This window comes from Chenopodium album, chromosome 9, assembly GCF_948465745.1.
Source record: "Chenopodium album chromosome 9, dcCheAlbu1.1, whole genome shotgun sequence".
NCBI lineage: Eukaryota > Viridiplantae > Streptophyta > Magnoliopsida > Caryophyllales > Amaranthaceae > Chenopodium > Chenopodium album.
In genome coordinates this window covers 6,683,051-6,698,807 of record NC_137842.1, presented here as the reverse complement: position 1 = coordinate 6,698,807, position 15,757 = coordinate 6,683,051, and the positions used below count along the sequence as shown (strand labels likewise).

Sequence of the window (15,757 nt, the reverse complement as noted above, 5' to 3'; positions counted from 1 at the left end):
CCATTGAAGAATGTAGACAAAGAAATGATTGGCCAAAATGGAAAGAAGCAATTGAAGCAAAATTAAAATCTCTTGGAAAAAGAGAAGTATTCGGACCAGTAGTCCGTACACCTGAAGAAATTTCAACTATTTAATTGTTGTACAAATGTTATTATTGCAACCCAAATCATCAAAATATATATATTTTTTAAAATTATATATATTTTTTAAAGATTTGACATATATAAAATAAAATTAAAAAAAAAAAAAAAAAAGTCCGGCAAAACTAGGAAATAAGTGCTTATTTTATACTTGTAATTTATACTTGTATGTAACAAGTACTTGTAATTCTTTTGGTTTCAAAAAAAAAAAAAAAAAGTAATAATTTTATCCTTTTTTATTAATTATTTCATTAGATTATGTAAAGATTTTAAGCCAACTTTGACAAGACGAGTCTCTGAGTCTCTAGTTTCTCTTCCTACTTCTTTCTCTCACCTCTGTTCCACTTTCATTTTTCATTTCTCAAATTCTCCCAGGTGAGGGTTTTAAGAAAGGCAGCGTGCTCGTACGGCAGTCGGCGGCGGGTTGGTTTGCAGGAACTACAATCAAGCTTGCAACCTTCGTCAAACGTTGATCAAGTGCCGTGTTCGTTGGATCCACTAAACTAATTATGTAAGTAAATTACCTTTTAATTTGTATGAAATATTTATTATTGTCACCCCTATAAAGTTGATGTTTGTGTATGGGATGATTTGCATGTATGTGTATTTCACAATTCTGAGCTTTATTGTCTTAATTCTTCCCAATTTTCCCTATAATGGAGTACACTAGTTTATGGGGTTCGATTGGTGTGTTATGTGATTTCATAATCAGGTGTAATAAACCCATTAAATATAGTATCAAGTTTTGGGGAAAAAGTAGAGAAGTATTGTTTTCATTCACGGTGAGGTTCAAAAGCTTATTTTGTTAGGACATAGAAAATGGTGAAATTTGGGTTTTGTGTGTGTTTAATTATGTGGGGTTGGTGGATTGCAGAAGGTTGAAGAAAGAGTATTCATATAACGGTTAAATGTGAACAAGGTAGTATTAAGAATAAGTTGTTGGTCATTTAAATTTGATTACAACCTATTTGTATGTGATTTAATTATTGTCCATATGATACATGGTCGGTGCATGTTTTGTTGATGAAGCTTATTTTAATGAAATGAAACAAAGTTCCAACAAATTAAGTAGGAGTAAGTTAAAGGTGAAATGATTTGCATGAAAAAATTTAGAGCTATCTTTGCTCAGCTTATACAGGCTTAAGGTGCGTTTTATAAATTAATTTTTGATGTTGTACCTTGATTTGTTTGAATGGAATACTGAAAAAAAATAACTTACTCACTTTTGTCAATTTTTATCAAGAGCTATATCTATTTGAAGAAATACACACAAGTCTTTTTCATTGGCTTAAGGTGGGTTATTTTCTTTGGGAAGATAACATGAATGGGCCTTTTAGGGGACCACTTATTAGGGAATATAGACAATAACACTGAACCTTTTTTTTCATAAAAGTTGGGAATTACATATTTCACGGAACTTCTTTTTCTGCTTCTTCTTCATATACATTCCAATAATGTACTATTCTGGGGGATGATGGACCGCTACCCGGTATAGGCTACCCCGCCCAATACCAAGTGACGTCAATTTTTTTTTTTTTTTTTTTTATATAAATAACAGTACTTAATGACTTAATAACAGTATTTGATAAATTAATAACAGTACCTTAATTTAAAATAACAGCTTTAAATAATACACTGATTTTTACTATAGTCCGATCTGATAATTACTTTAAATGACTTTTAACGGTACTAGTTATCACAACTCTACTACTTATGCATCAAAATAAATTATTTTAACAGATTAAAAGCCCACCATGCTTCGCAATAATAGTTATTTAACTAGAGAGTTTTGACCAATACCTGAACTTAGTCGACAATGGAACCTCCGGCGTTTTGAGCTTCCAGCTTTATCAAGGTAGCTAACCCCAACCCTATCTTCCTTAGATCAGGCTCAGCACAGATCTAATTCGTTTCCTACCTTAGACCGTAATCTCTAATTAGACAATCCTTATTGTGTTTATGATGGAACTAAATAGACAGATATCTCATTTGATATATAAGGTTCAAGAGGATAACGTTCCCTTCTTGAACGAAACTTTTATTTAATTTGAAAAGATTACAACACTCATATATTACAACAAACACACAAACTAAAAGCTTAAACAGACATAAGCTGAACTAGAGTTTTTCTCTACTTTAAGAGAGATGGAGAACCAATCTGTCTCTTAAGGTGAGTATCTTTCTCTAGAGGACTCTCTAATGTTTTCAGAGCAATTCTCTAGCTAACTCTTCCAACTCTGCCTTCACTTCTTGACCTAAGTCCCTTTCTATAGGGAAGCAAATTTACATAGGACCCTTATCCTGACTCAGCAAGCAATTCTACACCATTGTTTTTTACAAAGATACTTTAAGATAGAAACAATTAATAAAACGTGGCTACAGTAAATATGCCTTGAATAATTGCTGGTGTGGGCTCATGCATTCATAATTTCATCCATCATCATTTCTTGTAGGCCTCCCTCACTATCTTTACTGTCTTCGTAAATAGGATTCTCTCTGCAAAGGTCTGCGACACACTTGGCTGCATACTCGTCATCCCAACTCATGAATGCTTCAAACAGATACTCATAGCCTTCAAATGACAGAAACTTTCCTCTTTCGATATCTTCTAAATATTTATAGATTGACTCGGTATTGTCTATGCCATCTACTAAATATTCTTTCATCTTGTTAGGTGCCACAATTGTTGTGTTACCAACACGAAATATGACAAGAGGAATTTCTTTCCTTTTTATAAAATCGTTAAGATATTGTGAAATGTAGAAAAACTCCAATCCTCTTGCTTCAGTTGGATTTCTAACCGTCTTCTGACGAATTAGTATGGGATCTTTGCAATACCTCACTCCCCCAAATACTATTAAGTAATGCGGGGGACTTACTTTTCCTTCTTTAACTTCGATATTAGCACGTTGTACCTTTACGCTTAACCGAAATTCGTCTTTTTTGTCTTCACAATATTTTCGAACCTTGTTGAATGCGTACTGCTGGAACTTGGTAAGTCTTGGAAAGAAAGAGTCATTAGGAGTAGGGAATTCATAAAAATCATGTACCATTCCATAATCCCAAGCCTTGTAATGTATACTAATGAATGGAGCATTTTTATTAAGAGGATATGGGTAGATTCGCAACGATGCAACTTTAGAGTTTTTGGGAAACTCTACTCTTTCTCCCCATAGATCTCGAAGATCAAAGAATTTACTGGACCTTGTAGCCACCAACTCGTACCATGTCCTAGAATCATTATCTCTTATTTTGTTTAATATTATATCTCGTACATCAGGAATGAGCTGAAATAACATAATTGTTATCTCGAACATCAATATCCTTTGGACTGCCCGATGGCAACCCTTAATTAAACCATCTCGCGAACGTTGTTTTGCTGATATGATCAAGCCTTGCATTAAGGCCCAACTGGAGGGTGAAACCCGCTCCATTGCCTTCTCGGTCTCATCAATGAGAGTTTTCCTCTCTACATCCATCTTTTGAAGTTGATATGCAGGAGGTTTTTGTGTAGTCTTGAGCTTCTTGGACGACATTAGCTAATTCTCTGGTCAAACTGTCTGCCAAAGAATTCTTTGTTCCCTATATATGTTCAACAGTAAAAGAGAATTGGTTAAGCCATAATTGCCAACGCAGGAGTCTCCCTTGCGCTTGCATATTAGACAAATTCTTTTTAACAAAACCGAGTATGCCTTTGCAATCTGTTCTTATTAAGAACTGTTTAGGGGCTAAGAAGATTAAAAACTTCTCGATCCCTCTAATAACTGCAAGGATTTCCTTTTGCATTGTAGGATAGTTTAACTCAGCTTTGTTAAAACTTCCACTGCTATATCTGCAAAGTCTTTCTCCTTCTTTTATTTTTAACACAGCACTCCAGTGCTCATTACTAGCATCTGTTTCAAGGATTAAATCATCTTCACTAGTAGGTAGTGTTAGTACAGGAAGGTCTTTACACATAGCTTTTAAATCTTGAACAATTTTGGAATCACTTTCCTTCCAGTTCCAAGTTATTTCTTTCTTGAGTTTTTTCTGTAATGGCTTCCTTAATAAAGCAAGATTTTCTATAAAATCAGAAGCATAGGTTAAACATCCTAGAAACCTTTCTAGTTGCTTTCTATCTTCAATTTTATCAGGAAATTTTTCAATCTTTTCTAAAATATGTTTTTGCAATATTATTTGTCCTGCTTTAATTTCTAATCCAAGAAACTCAATTTCTTGTTTAGCATAAACACATTTATCCTTTCCAAGGATTATACCATGCTCTGCACATTTTTGAGTTACTGCTTTAAGATCATTCTTATGTTGTTCTAAATCTTTTGAGAATATTAAAATATCATCTATATAGACCAAACAACAATGATTAAGTTCTCTAAAAATATTATCCATTCTTCTCTGAAATATTTGTGGAGCATTTTTTAACCCAAAAGGCATTACTAGCCATTCATAATGCCCTTGAGGGGCACTAAATGCAGTTAAAGGAATGCTTTCTTCTTCCATTTTAATTTGCCAGCAGCCACTCTTACAATTCATTTTAGAAAACCATGTGGCTCCTTGTATTCTATTAAATAACACAGTTTTATTAGGAATATAATAGCCATCAAAAACAGTATTATCATTTAGTTGTTTATAATTAATAACCATTCTAGCTTTACCTCTTTTTTCTTCTGCATGATTTCTTACCATGAATGCTGGACTATTATGAGGACTTTTGCTATTCCTAATTAGCTTTTTATTAAGCAACTCTTTTATTTGTTCATCAAACTCCTGAATATCTTGGTAGGTATAAACCATTTGTCTCACTCTAATAATCTTATTGGGATTTGTTAGAGTTATCTTAGCAAATGCTTTATCCTTTTCCCAATGTTCTAAAGGATTTGTTGAATATAATTTTTCGCATAGTTTTTCTTGTTGCTTATTTATCTGATATATTAATGATGAATCACACTCAGAAATTCTAAGTGCAACCTCTCGTTGTGTAGGAGTAACCCTATCACCACGCTGGCTGCGCGTAAATTCCATTGTCTGATGAGTATATGCCTTTGTTATTTTCTGTATGGGAACATAATGACCATTAATAGTAAAGATTATTTGATCAATAGTTTAAGTGCATGGGGAGTATAATCTTTGAAAATTATTTCCTATTATCATATCATGACTAGGTTGATTAGTTGCCCATAAAATGGGAATAACACATTGAACTCCTTCAATTTCTATTTTTAAATCTTCAATTATCTCTGTATGCATCATGACACTATTATTAGCAATTCTAACTTGCATAGGATTTTTGGCCTTTTTCCACAAGAATTCTGGAAATAATGATTTCTTTCCAAAACACGTAGAACAACCACTATCAATATATGCACATAATCTATATTTATTGTAATCCTCAATGCATATATCAATCGGAATATAAATGCTATTAGGATTAGTACTGGATATTTCATTACAAGCTTCCATTTGCATATTAACTTCATCCTCATATACTGGTTCACTTACAGTTTTGGTTTTATATCCAATTACCTTCCTTTTATCAATAGGATTATTTGGATCTTCATTTAACTCGAAATTAGAACATGATCCCATATCAATGCTATGCCTTGCCGGTTGTTTTAAGGCTTTTTTGCTTTCATATTTTTCATTTAGTTTCTTTAGTAGAACTAATATTTCTTCTTCATCCTCTTCTGGCTTTTCATCACCTTGTTTTTTCATTTTTATTATTGTTGAATTTTGTCTACTTAGACTTGGTGTTCTAAAACTCATATTTCTCTATAATTTAGGCTTTGTATTCATTCCAATATGAAGTAGTCCTGATTCATCAATTAACATCTTACTTGATCTATTACTAACTGCAGGGTTCATAAAGAATTCTTCCCAAGTTTTTTCAATTTCAATTTCATTAGGATTTACCTTTATAGGTGTAATTTTCTTCTTAGGACCTCCTCCTTGCTCATATTTTTGAGCATCGACTATTTGTTTCTTAAAAGATGAGTCTATAGTGTTTACCAACTTATAAACCACCTTCCATCTTAATTATATGGGTCGTGTTCCTTTATGCATTTTCACTCCTTCTGTTAATATCTTGATAGCTAAGAACTTTGACACAAAGGAATCCTCTAAGCTCACATAATATCTAGGTTCACATATATAGCTTACCGTTCCTTGACTTAAGTTACATGTGATACCACTAATTATTTGATCATAAAATTCTTTATGTCTAATATCACAAATAAAACTCAAGCATTTAACATCCTTACCAAAATCTTGCAAAGGAGTTATGTATACTTGTACTGCACCAATACAAATATAGCTATAATTCCCCTTTTCTTTATGTTTTTTAATACTTTTCCAGTTTATGATATTAATTTCGGCTGCTTTTTGTTCACAATCTTCGATTACTATACTTCCTTCCATTTCTTCACATACATATTTAGTTCTAGTCTTAAAGAAAGAAGTTTTAAATATTTTATCTTTAGTAATTTGGGGAAAATTCCAGCTTTCTTTGTTTACTTGATCTAGGTCATTATCTTCAAATGAATACTCAGCTCTTTTTAGTTGACCTATTTTCATTTTGCTTTTATCTTCCTCATTGTCATCTGATTCTGAATTTTCTAATTCTTCTCCTTCCATCATGTTATTTATTTCTTCATAATTTTCATCTTCAAACTCATCATTAACTTCAGGTTCTTCATTATACTCATTTTCCTCTTCTATGATCTCTACTATTCCTTTATTGTTATTTAAAGCCAATTCTAAAGCCTCGTCTTCTGGTATTTCTATGTAATCCCAACTTCCTAAGGCTTCCATTAGTTTATGATTAGCTTTCTTACATTCATTAGCATAATGTCCTAGTTCTCCACAAGACCAACACTTGCATGTTTTCTTTTTCTCAGGACAATATGTTGCCTTTCTGAAAAACCTACTTGGTTTTCTATATTTATGTTTATAATACTTCTTCTTATAGGTTTCTCCTCTTGATCGGTCAAATTTGTTTTTCTTATAGCTCTTTCTTTTATTATAGTTTTTCCTTTCGCATCCATAGTTATTTGGGAAATCCCAACAAGTGAGAAATTGTCTCTTCATTTGTTGAGTTTCTGCAACCTCTCTACACTTCTTTTCAATCCACTTTCTAAGGAAAGCAATTATATTACCTAGGGCATCCCTAGCTAAAAATTTCTTTCTCCATTCTTGATATTTTTCACTAATCTCTTCATTAAGAGGATTGGGTAATTTGTCGTAGAACATTCCAAGATTTGTTTCATTTTCACCAATTTTATAATAATATGTTTCAAATTCCATAATATAATCATCAACATATTTCATATTACAGATGGATAAATTACTTAACTTTCTTTGATATTCCATTCGTTTCTCATTAGGATCGGTTCTAGGACCAATGAACTCTAACTCAATATATTGACATAACTGCCTAAACATTCTTGTAGGTGATTCACTAGCTCTTAATGCAGTCTTTACTTCTTCATCTATTCCATCGTACCAATCTTCTACACAGCTGTAGAGACTGTTCAATATAGTTTAAGAAATTTTCTGAAGTCCATTTAGTATTTAAATTAAGTACACTACTCATACTCTTCTTCCATTGATCTAAAACATCTTGTCTATCTCTTACACCGTCTAATTTAAGTTTATAACCAGTTTGACTAATGGGTTCAAGAGTCACTTCTTCTTGTTTAGGTATATGAGTAGGCATAACCTTGACACTAAACCGAGTAGTCTTCCCTGGTATGTATCTTGGTCGTGTGCAACTTCCTTCTCCTTGGTACCTAGGTCTTTGGATAACATTGTTTACATTAATAATTTCTTCTCCAACATCATTATTATCCATTACTCTTTTTCCTAGTTTGTTTTCGATCTTTCGTTGAACAACTTCTATGGGTAAAAAGTCAAGATCATTTAACTTCATTATTCCCATTTGTTGATATAAATCTTCCTCTAAAGTAGCACAATTATTTTCCTCTATTTCATTATCAGAAGCAATCCCCTTTTTAGAAATTAAATTCATGATTTCGTTAAGCTTATTAGGGTCTTCTTCTTTGTCGAATAGGCCCTGTAATTCATTTAGTGTTTTATCCTGAAGATGAGGGCTCATGTTTGGTTTCTTTATTCTTTTCTTGGTTACTAGTCGGTCTTTTAGGGAGTGTTATAGTAAACTTTTTATTTTTATCTAGGTTTTGAAAAGGATATTTATATTTATATGGGATGATTTTATCTTTATTAGGTGATACTTCTTTTCCAAGTTGATGCTTAACTTCGTTTGTTAAAGCAAGTTGAACTTGTTTAACCTGTTCGTTTAGATCGCTTACTTTTTTATTAATATCGGTTGTGCTTATTGATATCTTATTTTCGATATTAATACAACGAGCATGTATGTTATCAACTTCCGATCTTAATTCGCCAATTTGATCTACTATATAATTAAGGACTGGGCCAAAATTATTAGTATTTTCAGGAATATGATAATAATGCTTAAAATCAGGTTTCTTACACTCTGTAGAGGGCCTAGTATTCTCCAGTTTTACTTAATTATTTATAACTTAATTTAGCTTTTAACCGTTATGGCTCTGATACCAAATCACGCAGCTTACCAGTTTCTAATTTAGAATAACTGTATTGTCTTTCTTAATAATAGATTTCACTTATATAATAACTGTATTTAAATATAATACTTAATTTTTAACACAAATACTTATTCTTTTAATATATAAGTACTGCTGAAAAGATCAAAATAACACCTCGAAAACAATATTAAAGAAACATATAACAGTATTAAATGTTATTTTAACAGGCTAGAACATAAAATAACAGTATTAAAATAGGAAATAACTTTTTTCCAACACTTAGCGAAATTTTTTTTTCAACGGTGGTATGGACTTTCTTAGTCCCTACCTGGTAGTGGGCAATACTTTCTCTACTATTCTTTATTAGCATTTAAGTAACTTATTTTTGTCATATTTGTACTTTATAGCTTTTTGTTTAATAATGTGCCAAATGTTTTTTTTTTTTTTTTTTTTTTTTTTTTTTTTTTTTTTGTAATCCTCTCATAAGCATAGTAGTTGAGCCTAGAGTTATATTAATGTGACAAAACTGTACTCTATTGTCGTTTATGCAAATGATTGTTATTTTATCATGTTTTGATAATTATAATTAGTTCTTTGTTGGGGTGACCGTGTTTGCGTATAACATTGTAGGGAAGTCCCATTGATAGACCCGGTTGATTCGAATTGGGAGACAATAACATCTATTGCCTCCATTTATGTGGAGGCTGCACTTGATGGGGAACCACAACACACAGAAGTCAGTGAGGTATAAACCTAATTGATTTAGTTTGTGATTCTCTTTTTTTTTTGACGAGGTTTTTCGATTCTTAAATATTGGTAGTTGCTATTGGTAGATGCACAACATATTAATGGTTATGTCTTTAAATGGCAGCAACAATTATTATTTGTTAAGCCTAATGCTTTAAAATGGAAAAGAAAAATGATAATGTCATAAGTAAATTCTAATACGATAAACCATAATTTTTAAAGGACTCGATTCAATCATGTTACACTGAATCATTTAAAAAAAATTATAAGGGAACATATATAGAGATCATCTTATAGTGGAAAAGATGAATGTACTCCAGAACTAACTATTACTCCACACTGGGCCTGCCTGCTGCAATCAAGCATGAACTACTGGCAGAAGCGCAACATATAGCAGCCAACCTGTGTAATGTATTGTCAATGCACTTAATGTTTCCTTTATGTGAAGGATGTACACGAAGATTCTGTCCCTGAGCCAAAGACGAAGGGGAAATGGCGGAATGGAGGGCCCGGAAGACCCCCTAAACCAGAATCTGAGAAACTAAAAGGAAAACAGGTTGGTGACAATTAAGAGCTATACTTTGACAAATAATATATGTCATAATGCAAGGATTAAATTGTACTTGTGTTTACACTTTCCTATTTTGCAGTACCCAACGATGAGAGTATATCCAAAGCTAGTATGTGAGCTTGTGAAGAAATTGGGCCCTGTAAGACGCAAGTGGGTAAAGAGGGCAGGTTTTGGCTCACTATTAGAGTTGAGAATAGACAAGGTACATAGAAAATTTATTGCATGGTTGTAAAGTCGGTGGGACCATGATAAGGGAATGCTGAAAATTAGTGAAGGATATGATATTCGAATCGATGCCGATATGGTGGGTTGGATCACGGGAGTGCCTTCCGGAGAAGACACATACACCTTCCCCGAAGTGCTAGGTTCTGATCGGGAGGTGAAGGAGTACTACGACAATTACGGTGGGATGAACTACAACCTCGTATATAATGAATGCTTGTTGGAGACTAAGGACAAAGCGAAGTTCCTTCGACATTTCATCTTACTTACTTTTTCATGCTTGTTTTGCATGACTAAGAATAATTGGGTTTCTCCTAAGTTACTAAAGGATTTAAAGAAGGAATTTGTTACTAAACCACAGACTTGACTACATAGAACGTTGGATTGTTTCTCGAGGAAAAGCGGATCTTCGAGACGGGATAAAAACATCCGCTTTTGTATTTTTTGTAAATATAGAAAGTTAAATAACTATTATTGCGAAACATGGTGGGCTTTTAATCTGTTAAAATAATTTATTTTGATGCATAAGTAGTAGAGTTGTGATAACTAGTACCGTTAAAAGTCATTTAAAGTAATTATCAGATCGGACTATAGTAAAAATCAGTGTATTATTTAAAGCTGTTATTTTAAATTAAGGTACTGTTATTAATTTATCAAATACTGTTATTAAGTCATTAAGTACTGTTATTTATATAAAAAAAAAAAAAAAAAAATTGACGTCACTTGGTATTGGGCGGGGTAGCCTATACCGGGTAGCGGTCCATCATCCCCCAGAATAGTACATTATTGGAATGTATATGAAGAAGAAGCAGAAAAAGAAGTTCCGTGAAATATGTAATTCCCAACTTTTATGAAAAAAAAGGTTCAGTGTTATTGTCTATATTCCCTAATAAGTGGTCCCCTAAAAGGCCCATTCATGTTATCTTCCCAAAGAAAATAACCCACCTTAAGCCAATGAAAAAGACTTGTGTGTATTTCTTCAAATAGATATAGCTCTTGATAAAAATTGACAAAAGTGAGTAAGTTATTTTTTTTCAGTATTCCATTCAAACAAATCAAGGTACAACATCAAAAATTAATTTATAAAACGCACCTTAAGCCTGTATAAGCTGAGCAAAGATAGCTCTAAATTTTTTCATGCAAATCATTTCACCTTTAACTTACTCCTACTTAATTTGTTGGAACTTTGTTTCATTTCATTAAAATAAGCTTCATCAACAAAACATGCACCGACCATGTATCATATGGACAATAATTAAATCACATACAAATAGGTTGTAATCAAATTTAAATGACCAACAACTTATTCTTAATACTACCTTGTTCACATTTAACCGTTATATGAATACTCTTTCTTCAACCTTCTGCAATCCACCAACCCCACATAATTAAACACACACAAAACCCAAATTTCACCATTTTCTATGTCCTAACAAAATAAGCTTTTGAACCTCACCGTGAATGAAAACAATACTTCTCTACTTTTTCCCCAAAACTTGATACTATATTTAATGGGTTTATTACACCTGATTATGAAATCACATAACACACCAATCGAACCCCATAAACTAGTGTACTCCATTATAGGGAAAATTGGGAAGAATTAAGACAATAAAGCTCAGAATTGTGAAATACACATACATGCAAATCATCCCATACACAAACATCAACTTTATAGGGGTGACAATAATAAATATTTCATACAAATTAAAAGGTAATTTACTTACATAATTAGTTTAGTGGATCCAACGAACACGGCACTTGATCAACGTTTGACGAAGGTTGCAAGCTTGATTGTAGTTCCTGCAAACCAACCCGCCGCCGACTGCCGTACGAGCACGCTGCCTTTCTTAAAACCCTCACCTGGGAGAATTTGAGAAATGAAAAATGAAAGTGGAACAGAGGTGAGAGAAAGAAGTAGGAAGAGAAACTAGAGACTCAGAGACTCGTCTTGTCAAAGTTGGCTTAAAATCTTTACATAATCTAATGAAATAATTAATAAAAAAGGATAAAATTATTACTTTTTTTTTTTTTTTTTGAAACCAAAAGAATTACAAGTACTTGTTACATACAAGTATAAATTACAAGTATAAAATAAGCACTTATTTCCTAGTTTTGCCGGACTTTTTTTTTTTTTTTTTAATTTTATTTTATATATGTCAAATCTTTAAAAAATATATATAATTTTAAAAAATATATATATTTTGATGATTTGGGTTGCAATAATAACATTTGTACAACAATTAAATAGTTGAAATTTCTTCAGGTGTACGGACTACTGGTCCGAATACTTCTCTTTTTCCAAGAGATTTTAATTTTGCTTCAATTGCTTCTTTCCATTTTGGCCAATCATTTCTTTGTCTACATTCTTCAATGGATTTTGGTTCATGATCCTCATTATTATCCATAACATCTAATGCTACATTGCATGCAAAAACATCATCGACGTCGATTTGATTTCGGTTCCATGTAATTCCAGACATGATATAATTTATTGAAATTTCTTCATTATCAGGTACCTGAATTTCTTCTTGTATCATGTCTAAAGTCTCTTCTGGTGATCCTTCGGAAATTGTTTCTTCAATTTGACCATCATCAATCAATGCTCCTTTTCTTTTCCGAGGATTCTTATCTTTGGAACCTATTGGTCTTCCACATTTCTGGCGTGGTTTAGACTCATTAACAATTTTATTTTGTCCTTCCGGGACATCTATTTTAAATGGAGCATTAACAGCTGGAATATGTGAATTGGTCACTCTTTTTGGGTTAGCAAACGATTCTGGCAATTGATTCGCTAAACTTTGTAAATGAATTATCTTTTGAACTTCCAGTTCACATTGTTTAGTTCGAGGATCAAGATAGGATAATGATAATTCATTCCATTTAATTTCATTTTCCGGCTCTCTCTTTTCTCCCCCTAATGTTGGGAAAAGTGACTCGTTAAAATGACAATCTGCAAAACGAGCCGTAAATAAATCCCCTGTTGTAGGCTCAAGATATTTAATTATTGACGGGGATTTAAACCCAACATATATACCCAACCTCCTTTGAGGACCCATCTTAGTGCGTTGTGGTGGAGCTATTGGAACATAAATCGCACATCCAAAAATTCTTAGATGGGAAATATTTGGTTCCTGACCATAAACCAATTGTAATGGGGAGAACTTGTGATAACTTGTTGGCCTAATGCGAATTAGTGTTGTTGCATGTAATATAGCATGTCCCCAAGCAGAAATTGGGAGATTGGATTTCATAAGCAATGGTCTAGCAATTAACTGAATACGTTTTATTAATGACTCTGCTAGACCGTTTTGTGTATAAACATGTGCTACAGGATGTTCAACATTTATCCCAATGGACATGCAATAATCATTAAAAGCTTGAGATGTAAATTCACCAGCATTGTCAAGCCGAATAGTCTTAATGGGAGTATCTGGAAAATGTGCCCGTAACTTAATCAATTGGGCAAGTAATCTCGCCAACGCCAGGTTACGAGTTGATAACAAAGACACATGTGACCATCTAGTTGATGCATCAATTAAAACCATAAAATATCTAAATGGTCCACATGGGGGATGTATGGGCCCACAAATATCTCCTTGTATACGTTCTAGAAAACTAATTGATTCAAAATTAATTTTAGCTGGTGATGGGCGAATAATCAACTTGTCTTCTGAGCAAGCAGCACATGAAAAATTATTATGAAGAATCTGCTGGCTCTTCAAAGAATGTCCACATGAATTCGTAATTATTTTTCGCATCATTATTGAACCGGGATGGCCTAACCGGTCATGCCAAACAACAAAATCATCAGTAAACTTCTGGTTTACTATAGCATGAGCTTCAATAGCATTGATTTTTGTGTAGTACAAACCACTAGAGAGTGTAGGTAGTTTCTCCAAAACATGTTTTGAGCCTTGAGTTATATTTGTGATTTGAAGGAATTCGTTATTTTCTTCATTAATTATCTCAATATGATAATCATTGTTGCGAATATCCTTAAAACTTAATAAATTTCTTTGAGACAATGGGGAGTATAAAGCATCAATTATTTTAATTTCAGTTCCCCAAGGTAACTTTATAGTGGCTCTTCAGGAGCCCTCAATGATATTTTTACTACTCGATATGGTAGTCACATTAGTTCTTTTCATCATCAAATGAGAGAAATATTTTTTATTTTTAAGTATTGTATGTGTAGTTGCACTGTCAGCAAGACATAATTCTTCACCATTCATAGCAAATTGAACTTGAGTAATATCCATGTTCTTCATGAAATAAAATACATGTCAAAATATTAAGCATAAAAATAAAAATGATAAAACAAATAAATCAATAAAAACACTCAAATAGCTCATAAATTTATAAAGCAAAAATCCTTATTACAACGAAAGAAATAAACTTAAATAAATCACTAGAATAAGCAAACATAAGTCTAATACTTAAAACTGACATAAAACAATATAATTTTAATTATTCCCTTCTGGGGTAGTGAAGAAATCAGCAACTTCTAAATGAGTTGTACTGCCAAAATCAAAATTATTCCCTTCCAAGGAAGTAAGGAAATCACCAACATTAAATTGATTGGCATTGCGAAAATCAAAATCACCTTCACCATCTTCAAGAACAAGGTTTGCCTCAACTTTCTTTCCTTTCTTCAATGATTCTTGGTAAAGTTCAATAAGATGCTTTGGAGTTCTACAAACCCGAGACCAATGACCTTTTCCTCCACAACGGTAACATATATTGTTATCACTTTTCTCTTTTTCATCCCTACGTTCCCACTTCTAGTGGGAATGTGAGTTTATGAAATGACCTCCACGACCTCTACCATATCCACGCCCACGACCCCGGCCGCGCCATTGGCCACGACCACGACCTCTACCTCGACCACTACTGCTGGAATGGTCTCTGTTTTTAGTTTCTTTCCCGTTCTGGGTTGTCACATTCGCTTCAGGAAATGGAGTAGAGCTAGTAGGACGTGATTCATGATTTTTCATTAACAGCTCGTTATTTTGCTCAGCCACAAGAAGACAAGATATTAATTCAGAATATTTTTTAAAACCTTTTTCTCTATATTGTGTCTGCAGGACAATATTATTAGCATGGAAAGTGGAGTATGTCTTTTCAAGCATTTCTCCATCAGTAATATTTTCTCCACATAATTTCAATTGAGAAGTTATTTTAAACATAGTTGAGTTATATTCACTAACAGATTTAAAACTTTGCAATCTCAAATTCAACCATTCATAACGAGCTCTAGGGAGTATCACTGTTTTTTGGTGGTCATACCTTTCCTTTAGATTACTCCAAAGGATTTGTGGGTCTTTCACAGTTAAATATTCATTTTTGAGCCCTTCATGGAGGTGATGGCGAAGAAAAATCATGGTTTTAGCCTTATCTTGAGGTGTTGCCTTATTAGCCTATTTTATTGTTTCACCAAGCCCTTTAGCATCTAGGTGTATTTCAGCATCTAATACCCATGATAAATAATTCTTTCCGGT

General features: G+C 32.9%; 1 protein-coding gene and 1 long non-coding RNA gene across 2 annotated transcripts; one reads left to right on the top strand and one right to left on the bottom strand.

Annotated features, from left to right (window-relative positions):
• Positions 1 to 231: 231 nt before the first annotated feature.
• Positions 232 to 11,707, top strand: LOC145559492 (uncharacterized). Its single transcript, XM_081620911.1, has 4 exons — positions 232 to 651; positions 9,347 to 9,461; positions 9,912 to 10,019; positions 10,114 to 11,707. Coding segments are annotated over exons 1-4 (378 nt in total). The 5' UTR covers positions 232 to 649; the 3' UTR covers positions 10,267 to 11,707.
• LOC145559493 (uncharacterized) lies at positions 9,637 to 12,426 on the bottom strand. The gene is made up of 2 exons (XR_014092734.1): positions 11,984 to 12,426; positions 9,637 to 10,004 (listed from the first exon to the last, which is right to left on the bottom strand). It is a non-coding gene; the product is annotated as an uncharacterized LOC145559493 (long non-coding RNA).
• Between the last annotated feature and the right edge of the window lie 3,331 nt (positions 12,427 to 15,757).